A 25,911-nucleotide genomic window follows, 5' to 3' on the forward strand; every position below is an offset into this window, starting at 1 on the left:
ATAGCCAGGTGGAACTTTCTTAAACATTTTTTTTTAAACTATGGAATGCATCTTTCTTAAAATTCAGTGTTTAAAAAAACTAGAGGAAAAAATGTATCTAAGAGCAGTACTAAAAAAAAAAAAGAAAATCTTCAACATGAAAGACGCTCCTATGTGTGCCTACTAAGTGGATGACTGTTAAAAAATTTTAGATATAAACACTAAAAACAAATACAGAGTTAGGGAGGACCAGCAAAATTGGCTTTGTCAGCTCAAGGCTCAGATTAGCTTCTAGAGTAAAGTACCACCACTAGAAGACACTGATCTTTGGTCAACCCATGCAGGCAATTGTCAGACTAGGTCTTCTAGTAGATTATTTTTGCTAATGTGGATCTGTGGGGTAAAGAGCCAACTGAGAAAGAATCTTAAGGTTCTAACCCAACACTTTCACCTGCAGGGTGTAATCTGCATGTACCTCTCATTGATTAATAAAAGTTGATTGCTAAAATTAAATTCTTCAACAGATTTAGTCCATTCAGCTTCTATTTTCAAGAGCGCTGGGTATCTGTCTTGTTATCCATGTGGTTAATACCTTTTCCCTTTAAGGCACATTTCTAGGTTTAAAGCTGAAATGTGGTTATTTCAGAATATAAGGTGAAACTCAAACTGCCTCATTTAGGTGCCAAACTTAGAGCTGCTGGATGCTGCACGTCTTCCCCAAGGATGGGGATGTCATCCACTTCATTTGGCATCATTGAGCTCCCCAAGAGACAAGTGAAGACATACCCACACAGGGAGTTAGGCACCTCCTTTCCTCCACTGATTACAAGGGACTTTTGGAGACTCCAGAAGGCAGCCCAGACTGCAAGGTATCTCCTTGTTTCACTTACACATGCCAAACAAGCAGGATATTCTGGGATTGAGTGTGTCTAGTGCTCCTCTGCTGAAAGGCACCATGTGTATTATCTTCTGCCTGTCTTCTGCTTTTTACTGCAGGGGTTAGGAAGTGAAGCAGGAGATGGAAGAGATCTTACTGAAGTTAGTCTGAGCAGTTTTAACTCCCACATCCTAGGAGAGTGCTCTGTGTACCATCCCAGAGGGATAGCACTGTCCATCATCCTCTTGATGGCCAGGTGGTTCATCTTCAGGCATAAAAGCAACAGAGGAAGATAGACAATATGCAAGAGAGAACATGACTCTTAACTTGCAGCACTCAGGAGGAAGGAAGACTGCGGGTCCAAACTTAGTTTTTGAGCATGTGTGCATTTTACATTAGTGAATACTGAAAGTGTTTTTGAAGTAAACATTAGTCTAAATAAAAAATATCTCCTCCCCTAAAGTCCTAGGTGCTGGGTTCGGGTTCTGCCTTCCTCTGGTTGAGATGTGGATTCAATACTATTCAAGCTGAAGACCAGTGTAGCCAAACTTTTGAACCGTCTCCAGGGAAAATAGGTGGAGTGGAGATGCCACTGTGCTTCAGTTTGGATAGCAGAAGAGAGCCTGAGTGTGAGTGGCATTTACGTCCCCAGAAAATGCACTTTCTGATACTGTCAGGAGGACTGTATTTAAGCGCTCAGGAGGCTTTCAGGCTGTAGAGAAATGCCTTGCAATTTTAGTGCATTGCTCAGCGCTCTTAAAAATGGGGAAACTGGCCTTCACTGCCTGTGTCCCAATTTAAGCAAATTTTAGGTGGATTGAACCCTACCTTACTTAAGATTTCACTGGAGATTAGACTGACATTCAGGTTTAAGGAGTGCAATTCCCAATGTCAGGCCTATTTCTGTACTGTAGATTATTCTTCATTTTTGCAGAAAATGATTCAATTGAACTAATCTGACAGGGCTGACTGGATGTCCATTATAGTGCTGCATTACAATTGCTAAACAGAGTATTGGAAGGGCACTAGGTACAGTCTGGTAAAGACAATACATAATTTGAATGACGGCACTAAGGGAGCATTTCAGAGTTCAGTAAGTGGGTTTCCGAAGACACTTGGCAATTGGGAGGAGGAAAAGCAAATGAGAGCAACTGCTTGGGAGACTGACATAACCTCAGCGTAACATTGAGCTACATGTTGCTCTCCTTGGGCTGGGAGCAGGTTTGGCAAATGCTAGCAATCAAGCCATCTGTATAACTGGATCCGATTTTTCACTACCAAAATGGATCAATTTATGAGATTGTTTTGACAGGCATGTTGGGAAATACAGAACATATAGTTTTCATCATTGTTTACTTCTGTTTTTCCTCTTGTTCCCTTTGACATTGCCCACTGGCTTTTATTAGTGTTTGAGCTCCGTTTAGCTCGGCATGCAGAGCTGACCATGCTGCCAGTGTCGCTCCCCGCAGAACTCCTCCTGTTCCTTCATTTACATGTTTCCTTCTTGTTCTTTAACCAGAAGGGGAAGCTTTGAACCTTGAATGCATAAATCATTAGGTCCAGGTCAAAAATAGACAATCCATTATTCAAAGTGATTGTTCTAACTCATCAGCTCTGTAGTTTATCTTGGGAATTTCTTGGAAACGTGGCATTCATTTGTAGCATTGTTTGGATAATTGCAACATGAAGCTGAACTGATCTTGAGATCAGCATCCAATATTCAGCACTACTTTTGTTGGAATGGTCTAACTGGCCACTTGTGAGGCATGTCTGCTCCATAAGACTCTTGCCTCCTACTCCATTTGCCAACAGCAGGCATTTAGCAAGACTACTAACTTACCAGTGACGGAGAAGTTATCTTCACCTGGATCCAGGCGCTCTAAACCCAGTCATATCCTCTGTGCTGAAGAAGTTTGGAACAACATTTTTGGTAGGGGAATAAGGGAAGTTTTTATTATAACTAAAAGTTAATTTTCGGCTTGTATGATCTTTACTACTACAACATCTTCTCCATATTTGGTAGGGAGAAATATGTATATAGCCTTTAGGGACAGCCAATAGTTCTGCTTTTTCTATTCTTAGATCTAGAAGGTATGCAAGTCCAACAATAATAGTATTTTATATAACAATATTAGGCATCTGAAAAAGAAACTTGGTATCATTGTCTTCGTTTTACAGATGGTAAAATTGAGGGCAATGATAGGCCTCTTCCAGATGAAGACATATTTTGTTCCTTATTCATAATTCGTTCAGCAATGGATATTCTCTCACTTATGTATAAAACCACTGAAGACAGTGGGATTGTACAGACAGATTTAAAAAAATGGCTAGCGAATTCTATACATTTTGTAGCAGTGACTGAGAAGAAAATCACTTAATGTGATTGTTTTAAGTTGTGATGACTTTCTGGAAAGAGATTTTAGAAATTACTCCTCATCGCTGTATTTTTCTTGTAAACTGAGTAAATGAAAAGTTAAATCTTTAATAGACAATAGCAGAGGAAGATTATAATCCAATGTTCTATTATTTAAATTACCTCTGTAAGTGGATTGTTCCTTAAAATATTTCTGTTTTCGGCTCCCTCACTGTGAGGGATTTACATATTGGAATACACAGAATATTATTTTCACCAGGCAATCTAATTTTCCTGTATTCAATGTCCAGGACACTTTGTGGACACATTTTAACAAACAATTACAGAAAGCTGGACTCCCAAATCTGCTCCTGAGCATTTAAATGGATTACACTAATTTTCAGAAGTGCTCAGCAGCTTACATTAAAGTTAAGAGATATTTATTCCTGTACTTTCATTTCAAATTTATCTCTAAATGATAGAGCTATATAGCTTAGATCTGCTTTTTGTTTTGGTTTGTTTTGTTTGTTTGTTTGTGGGGGGTTTTTTGTTTGTTTGTTTGTTTTGTTAGACAAAACTCCTGATGAAGTTATAGGCAGCTGATTAGCTCATGATTATTTTAGCTCAGACAAGGAGGTATGGATTGGACTATTTATTTTTCACACGGTTAAAACAGATAAGGAAGCTTTCATGGTTATGTCATGATGTTAAATCATGACATCAGAGTCTTGCACTGAACTGGGGAGTCATTTCATCTGAAGGGATAATGTAGTACTACCATATAACATTGGCTATTTTTAGCAGAGTTATAAGCCATATGCTCCAGGAGGTATAGCTAGTTTAGTGCAAAAGTGCCCTGAAAAGTGATATTAAACAAAAGCAGCAGTGAAATATTTTGCAGATGACACTCTGCCTGACTTTAAAACTATATATGTTTACATACAGCTCAAAAGAAATATTTATATTTCATTCTCCATTTATTTTTTCATTGTCATTAACCTGTCAAAAAAAGTATATTCTACAAATAATATCAGATAGAGATTGGCATCTGAGTGAGACAGAGTTCTGCTACTGGTTCGGTAGGGTCTGAATCCGTCAACTGAAAAATAATATTTAGGCTAGCACTCACAGATAGAGATGGCTTTAGAAGATAATGCAATGGAAGAAAGTTACATGAATTTTCTATACTTTCTGACTCTCTTTTCATCTTCCAAGCTGTAGAGAACTGGGGCTTTAAACCTAAAAAGGACTCCAAAAGAATTATTTTAAACTATGAGATGTATCACATTTTGGTTTAGCTGCTATTATCCTATCTTAGCACAGTTAACTTGAAGGAAGATGCAAAAGAGAGATCTACTGAAAGTGAAATGAGAGGAAGCCCAAAGTTAGCACTATCTCAGTATCTCAGCATCTCAGCTGGCAACAGCTATGTCATCTGCAAAAAGGTGTTATGCCATCCAACAGTTTATTCTTCCTAAGACCAAATTCTAGATCAAAGGTGATCAGAAACCTTCAAGTTAATCAAAAAATGGAGTGGTAATATCAAGAAGGACTGTTAAAGACACTGCAGGAGTCATTAATTTTCTTTGGCAGAAGAAGGGTGAGCCAACCTTAAGAGAACCCACAAAGCATAAATAGCATCCATGGGTAAGCCTTTTGTTGCTCTTCTCTTTTCCAGTACATGCTTTGTATCTCTGAGGCCTATGTAAGTTTTGATTTCTCTTTTAAGGGTTCACCACTACTGGTGTACTAAAATGTCTTATCCCAGGCTCCCGAAAGCACTTTTGGGTTGGACCTGTGTTGTAGCATGTCTGGCAACTGAGGGGCCATAGCCCAGAGACTCACTCTGTGCTGTGCTGCTCCGAGTGAATTGGACCCAGCAAGAACTGTCACCAAAAAGGGATGCCCCTCTCTCCTCCCCCACTGTAGGGAACTGAAATGACCATCTTGGCACTCAGATTAATTAATGAGAACCTTATCCCCACCCTTAGCTTTCCTCCAACTCTTTGGCCTTGATAAAATAGTTTCATCATCAAAGTTGTCTAAAGAGTCTTCTTTCTGCTGTTACAATTTCCGTCTGGAGTATTTCACTATCTGTTCCTTATCTGAACCACTATTTTTTGTCTCTCGTAGTCTATGTAACACTTTTCTTTGAATTAATTCCATAGTTGTTGAACCCTCACAATCAATAGATGAATCATATTCATTAAAAAAAACCCCCAAAAACCCAAAAAACCACTCCATAATACAGAAACCTCTTCCCATGTAGGACTGAATCAAGCAAGCTGAAAACCAAGCATAGTATGTGAAAGATCACAAACAGTGGCTGTTCCACGAGTACTGTGTGCTTGCACTGAGGATGTGTGGGAGGACCACGGGCAGGAGGATAGGTGATGTTTGCAAGTTGTCTTCTGGTAACAGTCCTTGTATAAACCTGAAATCAGATGGGTGATGTGTGTGTAGGGTGCTGTGGCAGTGTAGGCTAGTTTGCTTAACACCGTGCTGGTGGGAACGGTGTACTCTCTCTGTGTAAACAAAGCTGAAGGCAGTCGCTGTACAAGTACGAGCCATGCAACACTGAGCAACGCTACAGAAAAGCAAAGCAGAAAGAGAGTGTGGGGAATGATGTTCTGGCATTTTTAGAGAAAGGTTTTGAATATTCAACTCTCCTACAGTACAACCGTCACAGAACTGTAATAAACAGTACTAGTATGTATCAATGCTAAGAAGTTGGAAAACTTATATTGGAAAATATCATGATATAAATTAATCATTCTTAATGTGAATCATCAGATGTGCTAGTGTGATCAATAATAGTACTGGTACCAAAGGGTCCAGGTTCTGCAGCTTTCCTGTTTGTGAACCTGTGTGTTTTGGTTTGGTATTGGATGAGAGTTGCTAAGACCACTCCTGGATGCTCAGGCTTGCAAAAGAATGGTCTTTCAGACCATTTTCTCTCCCATTTTGTCTCCAGCATTCAAATGCTCTGATTACATCCCGCATTACTGTTACTACATTGGCTTGCAGCAGCATACCTTGTTTTTGAAGTTGGAGAATGCTTTTTCAGGGGAGGAGGGCTAAGCAGGGAGTAGGAGGTTGAGCTTTTACAAATGACACTCCCTTGGTAAATAATGACACCAATGTACGCAGCAGACTCTGCCTGTGCCGCTGCATAGACTTGCTATTACAGTAAAAGCCCACTTGCTGACACCGATCATTTCCATAAAATTTAAGCCAACATCTTTGGGAGAAAAGATTTAATTAACACATAAGCCCCTGAGTCACTATGACAATCTGCTTTCATAGTGATGGGAATAATCACATTTCTACCCACTGTCAGTCCTTGAAATATAGGGATTTTATGAATAATCTATACTACATTTTTTTCCTTACAGAAACAATCAGATTCTTTTGTTACTTTCACACAAGAACATTTCTGTCTTAGACATCTAGAAAACCCCTAAATTTATCTGGTGCCTTGAGGGGCTACCTCTGCTTGTGTGACAGGAGGTCTCCTGAGCATTTTGGGTTAGTAGCATGAAGGGAGGCTAGGCAATTCCATCCTAACTGAGATCCACATGAGACATCCCATTATTTAAATAGAGGTGCCCTTAGGGCAGCGTATGCAGAACCCAGTGCAATAAATAAATAAATAAATAAATAAATAATAAGCAAACAGCGTTCACTGCAGACAATAAATAAAATTGTGGCAATGATTACCATGATATAGAATTAGATTCAAAAACTTTCACTGTGAAGCAGAAATAATAACCTAGGTACAGAGCTTTGAAAAAATCTTTTTTTCCTCTTAGTCCAGCTGAAAAGATCATGTCTCACAGTACATACTTTTTTTGACACCTCCTTCTCCTACTTGTTATAAATCCTGAAGGAAAAAATACAGAACCTTTTTTCCCCTGGGTCAGTATCATCAAAGTTGTTGCTGATTTACTGTGGCATAAGTTAGATAAGTATCAAGCTTGTAAGGTTTAATTTTATGATCTTTGGGGCTTTAACAATGTTGAGGATAATTCTATAATCACAATTTAGACAAAGAATGTTGTATCTCTTGCTCTCACTGGACATTGCTATATCATTTCCTTATCTTTTTACTTCCTTAATACTTTTGTATTTGGTTCCACAGTACTGAACAACAACTAAACAAGGTATGATCGGTATATTAGGGACAGAATGTTTTAAATGCGTCTTTAGAGTTGTAGTAACTGTAATAACCTGAAATTGTTGCAAATATAAATTTTGCATCTAGATAACTGCTTTTTTAAATTATTGCAGTCCTCTTGTGTTAGGCCTGATTGCAACGTGTTTTCTAAATTAAAAAATGTAAATGTGGCATTGACAAAGGTTAAAAAGATTTAAAGTGGGTTCTGTCAGCAGTGCATGCACACACCAAACTAAATCCTATGTATCTAATCAGTGTCCTCTGGATTGTGTGCCTTGCTCCATTGTTTACTCTCAAATCCATAATAATTTTGTATCCTTTCACTGGGCGAAGGTTCATTTTAAAAACTAATGAATTTAAAAATATGCTTTTCCCTTGTCCATTTTATACTGTGCCTGCAATTTGACTTTCATTGTTTGTTTCCCTCCTTGTCTCGTCAATCCTTTTCTCTCTTTCTGTCCTTTTACTTTATTACATTTTTTATTGAGGACTGAGATGAACTGGTTGCTGCATCATGGGCCCATTACACTTCCTAACAATTCCATTTACACCTTATTGTTTGTCTTATTGCTGGAAAATTCAGGTGATTCATCATGCCTGAAGAAGCACCTGATCCCAATTCCCTTGATATCACGATCACTATGTGACAGGAATACAGTTAGTGGTGGCTTTCAGACTCTAAGAGGCCAAAGTGATAACTCTTTTGGGACTTTTAGCCTCTCAAGTATTGATGAGTTCCATTTTCGTAATGCTCTGTTTTCTTGCTCCCTTTCAACAGCGCCCTGAGTGTGGAACAGGGCTTGGAGTTAATAAAGGAAGTGGCAGATCTCCTGAAGCTGCAGATGAGTGCCTTCGATGATGTCAAGTACGTACGTGGAATTCGCCCCTTTTTATTTTATTGGATTTCTCATTCTTTTTTGAATAGTTTGTCTTTCAAGGAAATATCTATTCTTTAATGCCAAAAATTAATGAAAGTGTGTGAGAGACAAAAAAGAATATCGTGATGATCTTTATAATGTCCCCTACACACGGGAACAAATTATTTTGAAAGAATTATAGACACAAATTTTCCTATGCTTCCGTAGGGAAAAATAGTCTGTTCAAAGTGCTGTAAAAATATTACCAACCTTATTTAACAGTTTCTAGGTAAGGAAAGTCTTGTGAAGGGTCATTATACCCAGCATTGCTGAGGGGGAAAATGACGTCAGAGATGGACAAGAACTGGAGTCCCTGGCTTTGAGTCTGGCACGTGGCACACTAGGTCGTGCCGCTTGGTCAGCTACTCATTTAACAAGTCACAGGGAGTTCAGCTATGTTGAGCTACTGTTTTTCTTCATATGATTCATACTTATGAATGGTCTGCATGTTCATCTCCTGAACTAGGAGGTTATGAATTGCCATGTCCAGTAAAAATTTTTAGATTGGGGATTTTCTGAAATAATTTTGGTAGGAACATTTACTTCACAAATCTTAGTTCTTCCTTCGTAAAATGGAAAATAAAAATAGTTTGATAGAAAAGTAATGGAAAAGAAGGGTCAGCTGTGGGAGGTTTTTGACAGCTTGCTGGAAAGAAGTCACATCTTGGCGCACAGAAAATAGCTGATATCTGGGTAGCATCCAGTTCCTGCCTATGTTTCAGAGGGTTTGGGGCTGCTTGTTTTGGCCCAGGAGTCAGGTTGCTGAAGTGCAGCATCTTTCTCAGCCTCACTTGTGCTGCCATCAGCTTTGGTTTAACCTTCAGTTCCAGCAAATCTAATTCATTGTTTAATACTGTGTTTTAAGCCATAGTCTGAAGATGTTTCATCTTTAGTGGAAGTGCTTATTATTATTTGGAAAACAAATTCTACCTCTTTTGTTACTGTATTTGTAGGGAGAAATACATTACTGGTGAGAAAATCTTTTTAGAAATCTGACAAATACCAGGCATATTGGCTTTAGTTGTTTAGAAGGAAAATATTCCCATATTTTGTTTGCTAGAATAATTCTTTGTATTGCTGAAAGTATTTTTGCTTGTATTTTATGAAATGTATTTTTTATAAAAAATGATTTTTGAAATTACAAAAAATGACAATATTATATGGTCTTCCTTGTAAAGAGAATTTGCAACCTTGACTTTGAATACTAGCAGATAAAGTCTGCTGCACATTTAAAGGGGTAATCCCATGGAACAATTTCTCTGCTGGAATCAACGGGTTCTGCTTCATTAATTTCATTCATTTACAGTACAAGAGCACTTTCACCTACCTTTCTAATTGTTAACATAAAGCTTTTTCGTTATTTTTTATCATTTGATAAGTCACAACAACGTTGCAATTGGCAGGTTTTAGATTCATTCTCTGATGAAAAATATCCCTCCAGTGATATAGCTAGCTATGAACAGCCTTTTCTTTTTTTGAATGTGTGACATTAGGGAAGCTGGTTATTTTGTGTCTATTAATATGCAGTCGTATGGCTGTACCGAAAGTACTTGTATTATATGGTCAGTATTTTAAAAGTGTGTTTTGAATGATAGTAACTCCAAACAGGACCAAGCATTCTGTCTATCAGCACAAACACGGTCTTTGGCTTTTAAAAAGGTCAAAAAATCTGTGAAAGATTATCCCAAATCTGAAGTTAGTGAAGAATTCATCCGTAATAAATTTTCTTTACTCAAGAAAATGAGATGCTTTGACTCAGGTTAAACCCATGAAATGCTAAAGAAATGTGGAGCTGGCCAGTACATATAGCAGTAGTAGAGGCTTTAGAAAAAGGTCTCACCAAGCAAAGAATTAACACTTTTTGGATTTGTTCTTTTGTCATCACTACACAGCCATCATTGGAAAACCGTATGAATTTGAAGGCTCAGGTTAGCTTCTGAGTGGCGTCGCAGAGAGGGGGTTCAGAAAAGACTCGATGTCGTGGTTATTCCTAATCCACTTCTGACATATGAAAGTGTGAGAATGAGACCTCTCAGGAAATATGCTTTTTACTTGCCCTAAGGCATCATGGGTCATTCAAATTATTTTATTTTACTGGCAACTAAAAGTAGTCTTTTTCTTAGGTATTCAGTTTTCTAAAAATTCTACTTTGAACTTTGACCTGAGTATTAGCTTGGTGTAAAATTCTCAGTTCTCTCTTTTCCCACCAAGAATGGTAAGAAAGTAATAATGTAGGCCTGAATTTTTTAGACCATTGCAAAGATTTCAGAGTAAAGACATGTTAAGGAGAATCACAGGGCTAATTTGAGAGTATAGACAAAGCCATCGCGTTCAACAGGAATAGTGTATGAAGAACTGAGGAGAGAGGGTGAGTTCTTCTAAAGTTCTTTAAATTCTCAGTTAAGAGTTACTTGTCCTTTTCTTTGAAAAAAATTGGCTTTAAAGGTACTGCTTCACAAATACATTACTACCTTTAGTTTTGTCTACAAATATCTTTTGTTCTTCCCTATATTTTTAGTTTTTCCTGTGCTTTGGAGTTTAGTAAGTGAACAATTGCTTTTGCCATGGATTCCTACCCATTCCAGTGTTAGTTCTTATTTAGTTGATGCATGGTAGTAATCAGCTTATTTTATCTTTTCTTGTTCACAATCCTGCCAACTTTAACCGATGGCCTGCAATTCATAGTATAGCCTCAGGCTTGGCTCCCAGAGCATTCAGTCCACTTCTGCAGTTGGTTTGTTGTCAAGTTTCCATTCACATAAACTTTACTCGCCCTGTGAAACAGATGAGTGGGAATAGATTTGGGAAATTCATAATTAGAAATATTTCAGTGTTGAAGAAGAGATCCAACATGTTAGCTGTCACTTTTGGATACAGCCTGAATCTTTATGGAAGTAATAGTTATGCTTAATATGTTTTGTTAATGGTTATGTAGCTGTCAAATAAATTCCATTATTTCTTATTACATCATTAGAGACCATTAAAAGGATATTAGCATGCTGATGTAATTATACAAGCAGACGTAAAATGACTATAGTTATGATTTTATAATCTAATTATGGGTGTCCAATGCCCCTGGTGATTGATTGTTGGACTGGTATCATGGATTGAAGTCAGATGGGTGGTAGTGTTAGGAGGGTTTCTATTTATTAAAAAAAATAATAATTTTACCACTCTGAAATCTGCAACATTGACCTTCTTCATGTAATTACAGTTCTTCACATATTATAGAGTGAGCTTACAAACACAAGAGACTATCAAGAAACATCCAAATATAATAAAAATGCTAAAATCTGTAAGCTAAACTGTAAGAGTAGTGGAAAGGACACTCAGAGTCTATAGGCAAAGCCATTGAATTAGAACATGCATGACTTATTTGGTTTCTGATGAGAATACAAATTATTTCTGAATTTTTATTTAATGTTCTCATACTTGGGGTATTTACCGAGAACTCTGCTAAAGGGAGATTTTCAGCTCTAAGCTTAGCTGAATACCTTTGTATGGAAAGAAAACAGATTATTCTGATTTTATAGTATTTCAGACTGCATATCCTACCATTCTCAGCCTCCAGTTAAGAGTGAGATTTTTGGCTGAATATTACATTCTCTGATGGATGCTGCCGTAGTACTGATTTTTTTCGTTTCCATCTTATTTCTCTCTTTAGCCTTATATGATTTTCCCTATTGCCACTGATGATCTTTTGCTCTAGGTGTCTCTTTTTTCCCCATTTTTTTCTACTGCTTTGGCTGCCTCCACCCGTTCATCTTAATGGGCTTCTTTGTCATTTTTGCCTTCTAGCATACCTAAACTCAGTACTCAAAGAAATATCCATTCAGCAAACGCGATGCCAACAAGGATGCCCACTTCCATATCTAATTTTCCAGTGGAAAACCTGTAGCAGAGCACTCTATATTCATTCCATAAAATGACATTAATCTCCATCTGCTGCTGTTGTTTTGAAGTGTAACAATAATTGCCTACATAAGCATATAATCTATATATATAATGTTGGGGATGAACAAGATACTTATGCTAAATTTCAAATGCTAATATAAATAGATTTTTTTTCAAGTTGAAAAAGCTGATTCTGATTATCTAATATAATGTCCTGGATTGCAAAGCCATAAAACTTAACTAATATTCCCTTATGATATACGGTTGGTTCCATCGATACCGTACATCCAAAGCTAAGTTAAAGACCACTTCACTGATCTTGCAGAGTCTAAAGTTAAAACTCCCAGGCCTTCGGCTGGTTCTTCACCTTTCACCTGACTGCTCTCCCTACCCACACTGAGACTAGAGGTGAATTCAGTGTTTTCCTTGAATAGTTTATTAAATGACAAATGAAAATTCAGGCTAACTGAAGGTATGTGTGGAAACTGTATGGAGGCTTTAGCTGAAAACTACCTTTCAAAATTTGTAGAGGCCACAGCAGGGAGGTTTCACATTTTAAAAATAAAATACTATAATTTTTAAATTCAAAGTAATGGCTAATTTCAAAATTTAACTAAGTTTAGCTTATAGGGAAAATGCTTTTATTTTGGTGATAAGAATTAAAAAAAATTATTTTGGACTGAATTCAAGCCATTATTTTCTTTTTTTTTTTCTTTCTTTTTTCTTCTAACCAAAAATATCAATCTTTTGATAAAGACTAATTATGATATAGTCTTGAAATATTACTTCATATCTATGTATTTTTCTACAGCCTTATTCCATATGCAGGAAATAAAATGCTCAGCTAATGAGCAGCTCTTCAATATTTCATTTTATTCTCATTGTTCAATGTGTGGCTTCAGGATTTATTTATTGCACATTATTCAAATCCTGCTTTGAGGTCAGAAAATCCATTTCCTTTTGGTTTACTTTGTTTTGTTTTTTCTTATGGCTTTTCTTACACTATCAAAATGCTTGACTAACATGAACTGATATACTTAACTCACATGAGCTATGAGGTATTATTAGGACCATACGGAGCTGGAGTTATGCATGAAGAAATTAAAGTCAAAGCATTTGCTAATATGAGGTGTCCAGTCTGATGTCTCAGAGTATACCTTATTCGACCTCTTCTGTAAAGAACTTCACTTATTGAGACAGAGATCCCTGTGGCTTCAGTTACCATTCTGAGTGTTCAGCAGTCCCAGAATTCAACTCTGAGTTTAGACAGTGCTACTTGGTCTGTAAAACAAATTGCCTGAAATAACTTTGCTTCAAATGAATTGTGTCTGAATCCGAGGCAGAACTGGATGGTACCAGCAGAATTCAAAGTAACATTAGAACCTTTAAATCTTCATAGTTCCATACCGTATTTCTAACATACTTCCTGAAGTCTGATAAAAATGAAGTTGAGGCCCCTGGAAATATTGGTCTTCTGTACTGCTTGACCACCATTTATCCTTGGATGTCAGAGATCCTATTGAAATAACACTTTGAAAAGAGAGACTGTGTATCTAGATATGAAGTAAATCAAGATTGATTTTTCCTGTTATAATGTAGTATGTCTTTAGTGTCAACTATCTTTTTTACATATTTTTATGTAAACAATGATCTGACAAGAGCTTGAATTTGGAAGGTTTATCATGAGGACAGCTACAAGCACATACTTTAAATATCTGTTTCCAAGTAGAAAGAGGGGTTAGAGACACTTTCCACCTCCTTTTCAAAGAAAAGGCCTTAGATGACCAAACAATATCTATCATTATCCTTGGTTTTAGGAAGGGCTGAAACGGTTGGGCTGGAATAAATACAATTTGAAAAGCCAGCCAACCATCCCAGTGAAAAGAACTTGAACTGAGGAAGATGTCTGAAAATCAAACCAAGTGGGGAAAGTTTGGAGAAGCTTTAAACGTGTTCAAATCGGAAGTGTTGGGCCGGCAGACTGATGAGTGGAGCTCCCAGCCTCACCTATTATCAACATGTGCATTGGCTGTAGTGTCCTAATCATGCTATATAGGTTTTGTTCATTGTTTGTCATGTTATTTTTCTAACACCTGAAAAATTCAATCAGCCGGTTAATCACATTCAGTCATCCAGAACCTAAACACTAGAACAGTACTTGGTATTTTCACTTCATCATGCTGATGGATTATGACATGTGGTGTATGTATGCTTTAAATGTGAACATCTCAGGAAATTTTTGGTAGCTTGAGAGGCAGGATAGTGTGAAGGAGGATTATTTAACCACTGAGCAGTAGTGGGACAGGTAGCACAGTGTCTTGTAAGGTTTGTATCTGCAAACTTCCCTCTACTGTACAGATTCTCCATGATTCCTTTCATTCCTCCATTGTGATTAATCTTTTCTTCTGTTGTATGTTGAACACCTGTGGATTAATATTCTTGCCAAGTTTTTTCCTACATTGGCAGATTCTGGATTCTGCCATCTATGCCATTTAGATTCACTGAGCGGAATGTTTTAATATTGTGCTTATGAAAAAACATATAGTCCATCCTGCACTCCTTAAGGTGCTGTACTATAAACTAGCAATAGATTGATTTTTCATTTCCATTCCATTTATTGTCCAGAAATTAAGCAACATTTTTATTTCAATTTGAACTGTGCTATGCTTAGTTGGTCTCAATAAAAAGATATACCTTTCAAAAAAGTTTAGCAATATTTGTCATCTGTTGTTTGATTTTAAATAGCAAACCAACAGGCTAAACCTATTTGGCATAACCTTGTTTAAAATGTTATAAAAGCATAACTCAGAAATAATGGAACCACTTTTATTCAAACTTGACTTCTTCCACAGATTTAATGAGTCTGGAAAACAAATTGTCTGAAAAATGTAGTGCTGTAACTCATTGCATGCAGGCTTTTATAAGAAATTACATTGTGTTTTCTGGTATGTATTGTCTTATTTGACAACTAATTTGTAATATAAAGATACATCAATTTTTAAAGGAATGAGGATAAGGAAACAAAAATAAGGTGGAAGTTTCAGCTATGCATTCCTTTACTTAAAAATGAGTGATTTCTCGACCTCAGCATTACATTAGTCTTGTGGCTTTTTCCCCTAAGGAACAATATATTTTGTGTGCTTTTCTTTAATAAATGTGCATATAACCAAGATCATTTTGCCTTCTCCACTGTAACTTTCCTGCTAGAAAAATATAAAAATACATTCAAATAACAAGAAGGATTTTGGCCTGCAGCATTTTATGAATTCTAGGTGACAAAACAGAAAGGCTATAAAAATCTAGGGAGACTCTTATAAATAAAAACGTACAAAGTTTGGCTTTCCATTTCATCTCATTAAATCAGAGGATTTGCACCTTTGTAATCAAAAGCAGAGTGAAATCCAGTGTTATAGGTACATTTCCATGTACTCATGGGTCCCTACTCAAGAGAAGGTTCTTATAGATAAGTGAGCTTCTGAAGTTTATCTGTCTTAACTTCGTATTTCTCTGCTACTCATCCCTCTGTGTGACTAAGAATGCCATCATATTCCTTTTTTTAATAAAAGTAAAGTTCATAACATTATAGGGTAGGCAGGATGTACTCTTTTGTTTCAAGCAAGTCACTGAATATGTGCCATTGCATTTAATTTATATAACATTTCACATATTATTAACAGGTAATCATTCCTTTCCTACAGATGGGTAAATTGAAACTTGAGAAGTTTGCTTGATTTTCCCTAAGACGGTACAGAACTTGGTGACAGATAGGAGAATAGAAACAAAACTGTTTCTCACTCTTGAACTAAAGCTTGGTCCACAATTAGAGTCATAGAATCACAGAATACCAGGTTGGAAGGGACCTCAAGGATCATCTGGTCCAACCTTTCTTGGCAAAAGCTCTGTCTGGACAAAAGCACCGTTTAGACAAGATGGCCCAGCACCCCGTCCAGCTGAATCTTTAAAGTGTCCAATGTTGGGGAACCCGCCACTTCCCTGGGGAGATTATTCCAGTTGCTGATTGTTCTCATTGTGAAAAAGTTTCCTCTAGAGTGCAGTCAGAATATCCCCAGGAGTAACTTGCACCCATTACCCTCATCTTTTCCATGTGACTCCTTGTAAAAAGGGAGTCTCCATCTTTGTAGCCACTCTTTAAGTACTGGAACATGGTGATGAGGTCTCCCCTAAGCCTTCTTTTCTCAAGGCTGAACAAACCCGATTCTCTCAGCCTTTCCTCATATGGCAGGCTTCCCAGTCCTTGGATCAGCCCGGTGCCCCTTCTCTGGACCCTCTCCAGCCTAATAATAACTAATATTAAAAATAGAAAAACATTATCATGTAGAGATTTCTTTAAAAGAGCTGTGCCTTATAAGAAATATACAAAATTAATCTGATGTCCATGTTTTTCTTGATCCTTCTGCCCTTGACCACCTAATTCTCCTATGTACACAAACACACACTTTTTTCCTCTCTGTCACCTGGATCGGTGGTTGGATTGCACGAATATTACAGACCTCCAACCGAGCTGAAAAAGGTAAATAATTCTTCTGCACATTTTTTTTACATCCTAGAGAGTAAGTATTGCATATCCAGGCCTATGAGCTGCACCACGACCTGCCTGTGGAAAGGCAGTCAGAGCAAATATACATCTGTAGGTGCGACCAAAAGAGCTCAGTAAATTCCACTTGCAGTGCCGCCTTTGCAAAGAAAATGTCTCTGCCTCACAGCTGGCAGTGGAAGCTCAAGAACAAATCTCCTAGCTGGTCTCCCAGAGCTAAAGGAGAAGCAAACAGGTTCTCAAGAGGGCAAGCAGGAGGGCTCTGGCTGTAGCACTCTGAGCTTCGCAGCTTTTTGAATTGAGGATGTAGCAAAGTTTGGGGTTTTTGGTCTTTAGTTGTGCTGCCTAATCCTCGTCAAAGAAATTTGTGTCCTATCTGGCTCCTATCAAAGCTATGAGTATGCCGAACCTTTACCTCTGCAAAAGTCCTAACACGAGTCATGCTCTTCATTAATTATTAAAAGCCGCTTGTGCAAACTGAGCATAAGGTGACTATCATTCCAGTAGACAAATTTTACATGTGATTCTATTAACAACACAGGTGTGCAGAGGGTGAGGAGACCTGCAGTCTGTAAAATGTGTTGAATGCTTACAGGCTAAAAATTTAAACTGTCTGCTGTTTGTGTACCAGGGAGACTACTAAAAGGTATAAAGAAGAAGAAGGGAAATATAAATAGAATAGAATTTATTTTTTTAAAAAATAGAACTTTTTTATCCTTTAGCTTAATCTTTGTGAAGAGAAAGAAAAAATCACTGTGCATTTAAGCAGCATTTTGGGACCATTTTCCCACTCTCTCAGCGTCTAAACACTTTTGCTGTAAAAAATGATAGCACTTGTATGGCTTGTTCTTTTAAATACTGTAATTAAGAACCTTATTTGCATGGCAGGCAAAGCTGGCAACTTTCATGTACTCAGCATGGTGAAAATGTCAAGTTTCATGGCTTGTGACAGATTAATAGAAAAATTATTTTTAAACTCTGCAAATTATTCATAGATATTGAGTAATCATCAGAAGTTGCGTTTTGTGAAGAATAAAAATAGGACAAACTGAGTGTAGCATCAATCTCTAAATTGAGCGCTGTCTGTTTTTTAAATCATTTAAATTGTAGGCTTAGAAAAATAATCTTCACCTGAGATGAAGCGAGTTGTAAAATCTTTAAAATACTCTTTCATCGTCTTTTGCACTGTAAATTAGTATCAGTGTACTTAGCACAATCTTGATGCATATAGATTAAATGATTAATATAAAATTAATGATAAATGTAAAATAATTAAAAGTCCATTATTTGGTTTTGGTTGGTATCAGAGATCCACCAAACATGGACTCCTGTTGTTGGAAAGCATCCCTTTTGCAGCAGTCATCCCTTTTCCGTGACTTTTGAAATTATTCTAATGACAGTAGGGCATCAGAATACACTTCGTTATTTGGACACCTTGTAGTGCCCTCTGCTCTTCCCCTGAAACGATGCTCCATGAAGTCACTCCACAGCCCTGATCATTTCAGGGGGAGAAAAGAGGGCAGTACACGGTGTCCAAATAATTACCTGATTTATGAAGGCTGTAGATGTCGCTTGCAGAGGTAGTTCTGAGCTGCCACCATCAAATCCAGACCTGAGTTTTGTTTCCACGTAGTTACATTTGGAAGATGTGATTGGTCTGAAACTGTCAGTCTATCTAATCTTCGCGGTCTATCTGTTACACCTCACCCGGCTGCATGGTGTAAACCACTCTAATGAAATGCAAGTGGTGATAGAAAATCGGCCACTAACTGGTGAGCACTGCAATCAATGTCTTTCCCCTAGCAGGGAGTTTGCATTTTCCATCCTCAGTACTTGGTCATTGTCAGGCATAAGGCGTGATGTCAGTACAAGGAATCTTTAACTTTCTCTCTCCGTGCTAGCTATATGTTTAGTACAGGAGCACATTTCTGTAGGCAAGGTTGCAAACAGTTCATGCTTGGTGTGGATAAAGGATATAAATATGAACAGAGGATACATTTTCGGCTGTATTGCAGCACGTTGTGGAACACTGTCAATCTGCAGTTTAAGGCGCAGGTTAAGAGTTTCCAGAAAAGGGCTCAAGAAGCTCAATTTGCTAAAACAAAAAAAAGATTTTTTCATTGATCACTGGCTGTAAGTACATACATGTCAATAGAAATGTGAGAATACATACAGCTATACATTGACATTTGGTCAGTTCAGGTGCAAAACGAAGGAAATCTTTGAACAGTAAAGTTATTGAAGAGTGAAAGATATGTGCCTTTTTAGTATTAAGTCTGGGTGATGATCAATATTCTCTACTCCACAGTTCAGGGAAGTTATTTTGTAGTAGGTCGGCACAATACCTCCTTCTCAGATTTCCCGAATCTCTGAAGTTTAGTCAGGTACCTGCTTATGTAATAGAAATACAGTATGGCGCAATGCTTCGCAAAATAAATTTTGGTCAATATTTCAGGTCAAAAATGTTGGTGAAACCTGAATCAAGTGGTCAATGGATTTACAGCTGTTCTGAGTACCAAAAGGAGAACAAAATAGCCAGTGTACAACTCTTAATCCATTTATGTATTCTATGACAAAAGCCAGCTGCAATTTTCTGCCTTTGCTCTGTAAATCATGTCGCATAAACATACCGTATTACAAAAATGCCTCTCTTAATCATGTGCTTTTTCCCATTAATTTGATTTGACATCAGTATGTTTATATACCTATATACATATAATATATAACACAGTTACAGCAGTATAAGCATTTTAATTTTTCCAGAATCGAGAAGGAGAGAAAGTGGCTTCAGTGCAATATAAACAATGGACATAAGCTTCAAATTCCTAAACACAGTAAGCACAGAAATGTGTACACATTGCAAGTCATTAGTTCAAGCCCACCAAACATTTCCTGAGACAATTACCTTCGCTGCTATAAAATTTACTTTGCACAATCCTCTGGAGCGTTACTAATTGCTTTTCTTAACCTCCAGAGATTAAAGGATTTTGAAATGAACATATAGACAAGTAGTGACTCTAATTTCAAATCTAAGCTTTATTAAGGCAAGCTCTGTTTTACGAAATAGGGTCATTAAGAGAATGTTTAATGTTGGAAATATCCAATCCTAATCTCCTCGTCTTCCTCCAGTCTTGAGAAATTGCACTCTGCCTGTGTTTTTTTAAAAATACGGTGCGACCTCAACTCATTTCCATCTGGCATCAGCTCTATGTCTCATCTTCAAGGATACACATAACCATGTTGGCACTTGTTTCTCAAATCCTTTTCCACTAGGGGGTATGATAGACTGTGACTGTATTTCACAGTAAACCTGTATGATATTGTAATACTAAAGTGTACACACAGGAGGGAGAAGAACAGGCATGCAAAGCTTGGTGCATAATTTATGGAGATTTAAATCCTGTCATTCATAAATATAATTATAACCTACGGCTTGAAAGTGATATGGACCTTGCCATATTGATCATGCTCCAGCTCTGTTTATTCAGATCATTCATTTGTTGACAGGCAAAATATAATAAGAATGTTGTTAGTCAGTAAAACAATTAATGAAAGGAAATACTTCTATTTTACACAAAGAATATTGTTTGTTTCTGTGCATGTTGTGCACCCTCCCACCTTCAGATGGGAAGTATAAACCCAAGGGGAGGGGATATTATTAAATCAGCAATCAACCTTCAAGTCATTTTGGTATAAACACTGTAATTATTTCATCTCTAGTAAACAGAATATAAGACAACAGCACATAAGGGTGACAATTTGCAATATGCTTTGAATGTCTTTGTTAAAAAAACCCCTATTATGGCTGAAGGCAACGTTATTGAAATTAAAAAAAAAAGCAGAAGTTGTGACAGCCAACAGAGGGGGTAATTAGTCAGTAAATTTCAAGTAATAAATTTAGCAGGTCATTGCAACAGACATTACAGTTTGCGTGGGGAGAAGTCACTGTTTATTAGCCTTGAAGCCAGACCTGCTTACCTTGATTCAAAAAAAAAAAAAAAATCATAACAAAGCATTAGAAAAAAAAGATAAGTGCGATTATAATAGTACAGTCCAGATGCCTTCTAAAACTCACCATCTTCTCTTATTGAGGTGGGCGTAAGTTCACTTAAGTCAGGAGAGTCAACTACAAATTTACATAGGTGGAATTGTAGTAGCATACAGTTTAGGGGGGAAAAAAGAAACAAAAAACCCTGATATAAAATATTGTCTTTCTAGATGAAAAGTGCTGCAACCTAACATTTTTAATCTCGGTTGCACCAGATGCATGTCTTAGATGTAGTTTACATTTCAGCCTGGGCATTGTGGTTTGCATTTTTTACCTGCGCGGCTGGCTGAGTGCTGGCGTGATGCAACCTGCCAGCCGGGAGGGATGCCTCCACTAACTGGCAGCCCGCTCCCCGGTCTGTGGGAATGGCTTGTTTGCAATTCATCAGGTCATAAACAATCATGCGCAATTCGGCGAGCCTCCATATTTAGAGTGATGTAAAGACAATTGCCATTAATATTAGCTAGGCTTCCGAGGGTTTGACAGCCACACACAAAAAAGCAGTCTCATCTATCTAATTTAAAGTTCCCGGTTAGGAAGTATCAGGGGTGCATTTTATACATCTTAGAACCTTTTCTCAGGCTACTTGCCCTCTTGTTAAAAAGTCTTTTAAAAAATATCTTTGCAGTCAGATAATTACTGGTTTTGTTTAAATGTTCTCGTCCAACACATAATGAACAGCGAGGAATTCCCCAAAGGGCATCCATTGTTATTGAAATGTTTATTTATTGAGTGCTTTTGCCAGAAGCCCCCCATGAGAAAAATCTCATTTTATGAGCTCCTGAAGCAGTCAGTTCCCAAAACATCGACCAGAAATGCAATTTTGACCAAGTAATCTCAAGGTCTTTTGTTTGCTTTTAAATAAACAGCAGAATACCAATGTGCAAAAAGTTGTGACGAGAGCTGCTTTATTTTCTGTATTTTGTAGATATTCCTGCTGAAGCTGTGCTTATGTGGTGCTCAGGTGATTCCTTAACGTTCAAGCATTCAATTGCTACAGTAGAGAAAAACAATATCCCACATAGCAATATATGAGGGGATGTTTTAAATTATTCTGAGATTTCTTCTTTCCTGCAAAAGAATGGTGTTAACCCAATGTCATCCCACTCACATAAGGAATTTTTTTCCCCACCCTGTTTTTTCCTCTTTATTTCCCTACATTTTCTCTTCAGCCGTGAGGAGAAGTGACAGTGGTTGTGGCAACGCGTACGTGGGCACGACTCGGATCCTGTCGTGTTCCTGGATTATCCAGGTGGAGTCACTAGAGAATAGTGCGATGGTCCCTGCCAGGCTCACTCCTCTGAAATCCCTGCTTCTCGCTGCCTGGGCTGGATCACTGAAATGATCCAGTTTTAATTTCTCTGATTTTAATGATGCCATGAAGTGCATAGCTGCAGTGAGTGGGGCAGGAGGACAGCTGAGGGGGCAGTGAGCTCTGGGCCGGAGACAGAAGCAGAAAACACATCCAAGGGAAGGAGGGCAGGAAATTTTCTATGTCTTTGCTGATAAAGCTGAAGTGTAACTACGCTGTGCTTGAAAGTTTGTGTTGGTTCCAGGTTCTCAGCTATAATGGAATATGCAGCATAGATTTGGGGTAATATCTAAAGCTGTTTTTTCACCCTGTCCTTGTCACGGTACAGCTGTGTACTGGGTTGGTGCCTGCTCGTATTTAAAGCAGACTGCTAATTACACTGTAAATGTCTGAGCAGCCAGAGGAGAATCACCATTTCTCTTAGGCTGGTGTTGCAGAAGGAAGGACAGTGTAACATTAGTTCTACTCAGCGTATGGTATCATGAAACTCCCAGGTGCCTTTTACGGTTGATTATCTCAGTGTTAGTGACAGAATCGGGGAATGGCCTGAATTTTTGTAAAGCAATTATCTCAAAAAAAATATACTTTGCAATTGTTGAGTATTATAACCTAAAATATTATTTAAATGATGCTGATAAATGCATTATAATTGCCTAACATTATTAAAAGACATTTCTTGCTCATTAATGAGTTGACATTGGGAGTTTCCTATAGCAATAAAATCTCTCTGCTTTCTTTTTCTTGCCCTCCCCGCCCCCCTCCAAAGAGTATTTAGAGAAAAATGATTGATTAATCACAGTTCCTATTAACTCCAGAATAAAATGTGAACGGTGCATGCTTTGCTAGTAAAAGACTGAAAGGACATTTCTTAGTCTTAGTCTGATTCCCTTTGTGACCTCAAAGCAAAGTCTTATGGTTAATAATATTTTTTTTCTTCCTGAAATAGAAAAAAGTTTAAAGGTATTTCTGTCTAGGATATATGTAAAGCAATTAAGAACACCTCATTAAGTGCTCTCCGTTGTATGAATGCAAAATATTAACATGTTAGTAAAAGAATAATTTAATGCTTCATTTCAAGCCCTGCAACAAAAAATATTTTTCAAGTTATTTCTTTTATGCAGCAATTTTCCAGACTTCATTCTCTCCTAAGTCACAGCTATAGGAGGTCAAAGCATGTTACATGTATAGTTCCAGCCAATGTACTTCACTCTTTAAGCAGAGGTGTTATTCAAAGTATAAATGTAATTCTTTTCACTGATTATATGAATAATAGAAACTTAGGAACTCAAAATACATAGTATGTAAGTTAACTTTTATAACAGTGCCCATTTTTGTCTTGGTTGAGCCCTTGCACTCTTCTCCTCTGTAAATTATTACATTATTGTTTCTATAGTCTCTTGTTACCTGTAAATTTTCTTTAAAAATACATGTATTGTATTTGTGCGTGTATTTTTCTTATGTTTTTTTCATATATATATGTACTTTAGTATAGTTTTAAGGATATCAGAAGTGAGACTTCTTTATTCCTTTCATCAGATGTGCATGCAAGTTAGATATTATTGGGATGGGTGGAGAATGAAAGCAACACTACATTTATGGATTTATTTTTCTTTAAAAATACACAATGAAAAATTTTTGTGAAATCCTGAATGCTTTGCCATTCTTCGTCTGGCTAATCAGTACCTTCCTCTGCCTCGTAGATTTTAATGCCATAAAGGACCATCACACTACACCCAAAAATGTCATCACAGAGTCAATCATTTCCATTCATAAGTTATTCAAAGAGCTAATTACTTCTGTTGTTAAAAGATAAATACTTTGTGGTATCTTTCTGGTCAAAAGCAGCCATTGGATCAGATATATCCAAAATCTTTTCCCCACACATGTTCTTGCAGAACATGATCAAGATAAATATTTTGAGTTTATTGTCCCTCTAACTTACAGTCATGACAAGAGGACTAAGCTTGTATTGATGTTAGGCATATAAATTTTGAAACTACATGTAATCTTCTCTGGATGCTGATTTCCAGTGATGTATTTGGAGAATAACAATCTCAGTGCCTCCATTTTGCCATTTTCATAATAGGAATGGTACTTACAGGAGTGTTCTGAAGTTTAGTTAATGTCATTGAAATGCTTTCAGACAGGCACAAGATTCACACAAGAAACCACCAGAGTTATAAAAATGTATGCAAATGTAGCTAATGAAGCAAAAGGAAGAGGGCTAAATGGTGTCTTAATAGTTTCTCCTTAAAAACCTATTTTGATAAGCAATATTATGCCATGTCTCTTGATTATGAATCTTACGTTTTTTAATAATCTCTTCCAGCGTGCTGGGACCAGCTGTGACCTTCAGAGTGCACTCAAACCTCCAAAACATTTCAACTGCAGATGTTGCCAAAGCAGCAGGTAAGACTCCCTGTCCTCCATTCCCGAACTGTGACCTCCCACACGTCCGTTTAGCGGGCAGTAGCACTGCAAACAGCACAGAGACATGCTATTCTCCCAGAAGACTGACATTTAAGGAAGGAGACAGTCAAGAGGTAAGTGGCACATATGGACAATTGAAGAGTAACATCTCTGAGTCAATTAAAACTGCCCGCGACTTCCTTGCTGGTCGAGGAAATGGATTAAATGGAGACTTGTAGTCAAGGCCTAGCATGGTGAAAAACTCTTCAGTGTTGTCATGAACTCAAGAAAACAGATTGGTTATTTGCAAATAGCTTTTCCAATACTTTTTTTTCAGGGGACAAAAATGTTATTACATGTTAGCCTTAGCTTCTGGATAAAAAGATGGTAGAAATATACCTTTGTCGGTGTGGTGTTTAGGCAATTGAAATGACAAGTTAATCTTGAGAATAAACATTGTATTTCTGGAGCTAAGCTGCTTCTGAGTAAGTAGCACTGTTCCCAGGACTCCTGTTGGCTTCTTGTCGACTTGGCTACTAACTGTATTATGGAGTTGCTGACTGCAAGAAATAATTTCTCCAAAGTAACCAATTGATATCTGATTTGCTCCCAAATTAGCCAGTTGATAGCATTTAGAAATTATGACTAAATAAGTTGCAATGTTGCTTGAAAATAGAAACAAACAAAAAAATCATTTAAATAAACACTAGGAGCCCAAAACTGTCCATTAACTTCCCCTTTTGCTTCACCATGGATGAATTTAGTTATAGAAAGAACTACAGTAGTTCCCATGCCAGAACTTTCCTTTGCAGGACCCATTGGAGATGGGTCTTGTTAACTGGTGGTTAGCGAGTAGCAAACAGGATACCATTTTGCCTAAAAGTGTTTAACATGCCAAACCCACATACGATCAAAATTAAGAAATTACAATAATTATTGAATTATGGGACAGCTGAATGTGTATGATGTACCTGGGAAAAATTCATGTGGCTTTTTTATAGCAATGTCCTGTCTTGTAAACCTGTTGAATCTCTCTGAAGGGATCAACAAACATGATGCAGCTGGTAGAGCCTGCCTGGGTTGCCAAAGAATTTTGACAACGCCTTTCACTAGAAGTTTCTGAGGAAACTAATTGTTTCTTAGAATGTGGAATATGGAACGTGAAAATGGTGGATCAGTAATTAGTTGAGAGGCAAGAAACAGGGATTAGGAATAAATTACTAGTTTTCTAAAAGGCTAGAGAGAGTAGAAAGCTGCAAGGATCTCTGCTGGGACTGTGGCATTCAACATATTATAAATGAGAGAAATGTATAAAAACCTTACCAGACTGAGCGACTGGACTCAAAATGGCACATTAAATTCATTGTAAATTAGTGTAAAAAATGCACAT

At 37.4% G+C, this 25,911-nt stretch overlaps 1 protein-coding gene across 3 annotated transcripts in view; it reads left to right on the forward strand.

The window, feature by feature from the left end:
• The window catches only part of PTPRN2 (protein tyrosine phosphatase receptor type N2), a 665,329-nt gene that overhangs the window by 279,315 nt on the left and 360,103 nt on the right, over nt 1-25,911 (forward strand). For all 3 annotated transcript variants that reach the window (XM_054817056.1, XM_054817058.1, XM_054817057.1), the window contains exons 10-11: nt 8,165-8,251; nt 24,442-24,521. In XM_054817056.1, the coding sequence (XP_054673031.1) occupies nt 8,165-8,251; nt 24,442-24,521 (167 nt within the window). The remainder of the gene's footprint in view (nt 1-8,164; nt 8,252-24,441; nt 24,522-25,911) is intronic.

This window comes from Grus americana, chromosome 2 (assembly GCF_028858705.1).
Source record: "Grus americana isolate bGruAme1 chromosome 2, bGruAme1.mat, whole genome shotgun sequence".
Classification (NCBI taxonomy): Eukaryota; Metazoa; Chordata; class Aves; order Gruiformes; family Gruidae; genus Grus; species Grus americana.